Below are 976 nucleotides of genomic sequence, written 5' to 3'. Positions count from 1 at the left end.
CTACGTCCTGATGAGAGAGTACGGCCGTACCTTAGAGAGAGCTCAACGAGTCATAGACATGGGAATCAAACAAAGGAATGAGCTGAGGCATATGTTGGCAGGACGTGGCCTTCGTAAAAGGCACTAATTGAATTGAAGGCCACTCGACTTGTTTTGTTCTGTTGTTTAATAAACCTGCCTAGTTTTAAACAGCAAAAATAAAGAGCTTTCTTTAAATAAGAATTATGAATTGAGAGCAATATATGTGATTTGTTTTCCTGTTTTTATTATTATTAAAAAGTAGTCCTTCACCATTGGGCCCACGGGCCGGAGTTTATCCCAGATTCTACAGCGTGAATCGGACAATAAAAATTGCTTGAAACCCTTTGGTTTGGACGCTAGACGATCGCAAGTACTTTCACCAGATCTGTACCAGCTCCATAAACACTGTTGGAGGTCAAAAAAAATCTCCACTGCACCGTGATCGATTTAGGTCCCTAAAGAAGCATGTGCTCTACCAACTGAGCAATCGAGACCCTAATTTATTATTTTAGTAAAGAAAAAAATAAATATAATTTGATGAGGTCACTTCCTGTATCTTCTGTCCCCCCTATATCTGTTTTTTGAGTTGCTTTTTGTCTTTGTCTATGAATGGAATTACTTGGTTTTGTCCTCACCGAAGTCCTTGACTGAGAGGGAGACAGTCAAATGTATAGTGGAGGGGGGTGTTTTTCATTGTAAATCATCTCCCTGTTATGTACTGATAGTTATAGAAAGAATGAGATTGACGTCATTCTGGTCTTTGTTATTGTGAGTAGTTCTCACTAAATTGTATTAATCAGACTATAAACGGTCAAGGAAGGCTGTTGCTTGTAAAGCGCTTTGAGCGCGATTAATGGATATTGCTCTTTATAAATGCTCTAGTTGTTTTAAATAGAAGAAGGTAATGGCAATCAACTGATAACCTCTTTGTCAGGATAAAAACAGGAAAAAATAC

The 976-nt window shown here is 38.2% G+C and overlaps 1 protein-coding gene across 5 annotated transcripts in view; it reads left to right on the top strand.

Moving 5' to 3' along the window:
- LOC144979371 (uncharacterized) overlaps positions 1–245 on the top strand; it is a 10,649-nt gene extending 10,404 nt beyond the window's left edge. For all 5 annotated transcript variants that reach the window (XM_078926019.1, XM_078926018.1, XM_078926021.1 and 2 more), the window contains exon 7: positions 1–245. This exon is cut by the window's left edge and continues 22 nt beyond it. In XM_078926019.1, the coding sequence (XP_078782145.1) occupies positions 1–127 (127 nt within the window). In that variant the 3' untranslated portion in view covers positions 128–245.
- The last annotated feature ends 731 nt before the right edge of the window (positions 246–976 follow it).

The sequence above is a fragment of the Berghia stephanieae genome, chromosome 9 (assembly GCF_034508935.2).
Source record: "Berghia stephanieae isolate SIO BIC M18660-M18661 chromosome 9, UCSD_Bste_1.3, whole genome shotgun sequence".
Classification (NCBI taxonomy): domain Eukaryota; kingdom Metazoa; phylum Mollusca; class Gastropoda; order Nudibranchia; family Aeolidiidae; genus Berghia; species Berghia stephanieae.
The sequence above is the reverse complement of the archived record's forward strand: the minus strand, read 5'-3'. Positions and strand labels throughout refer to the sequence as shown.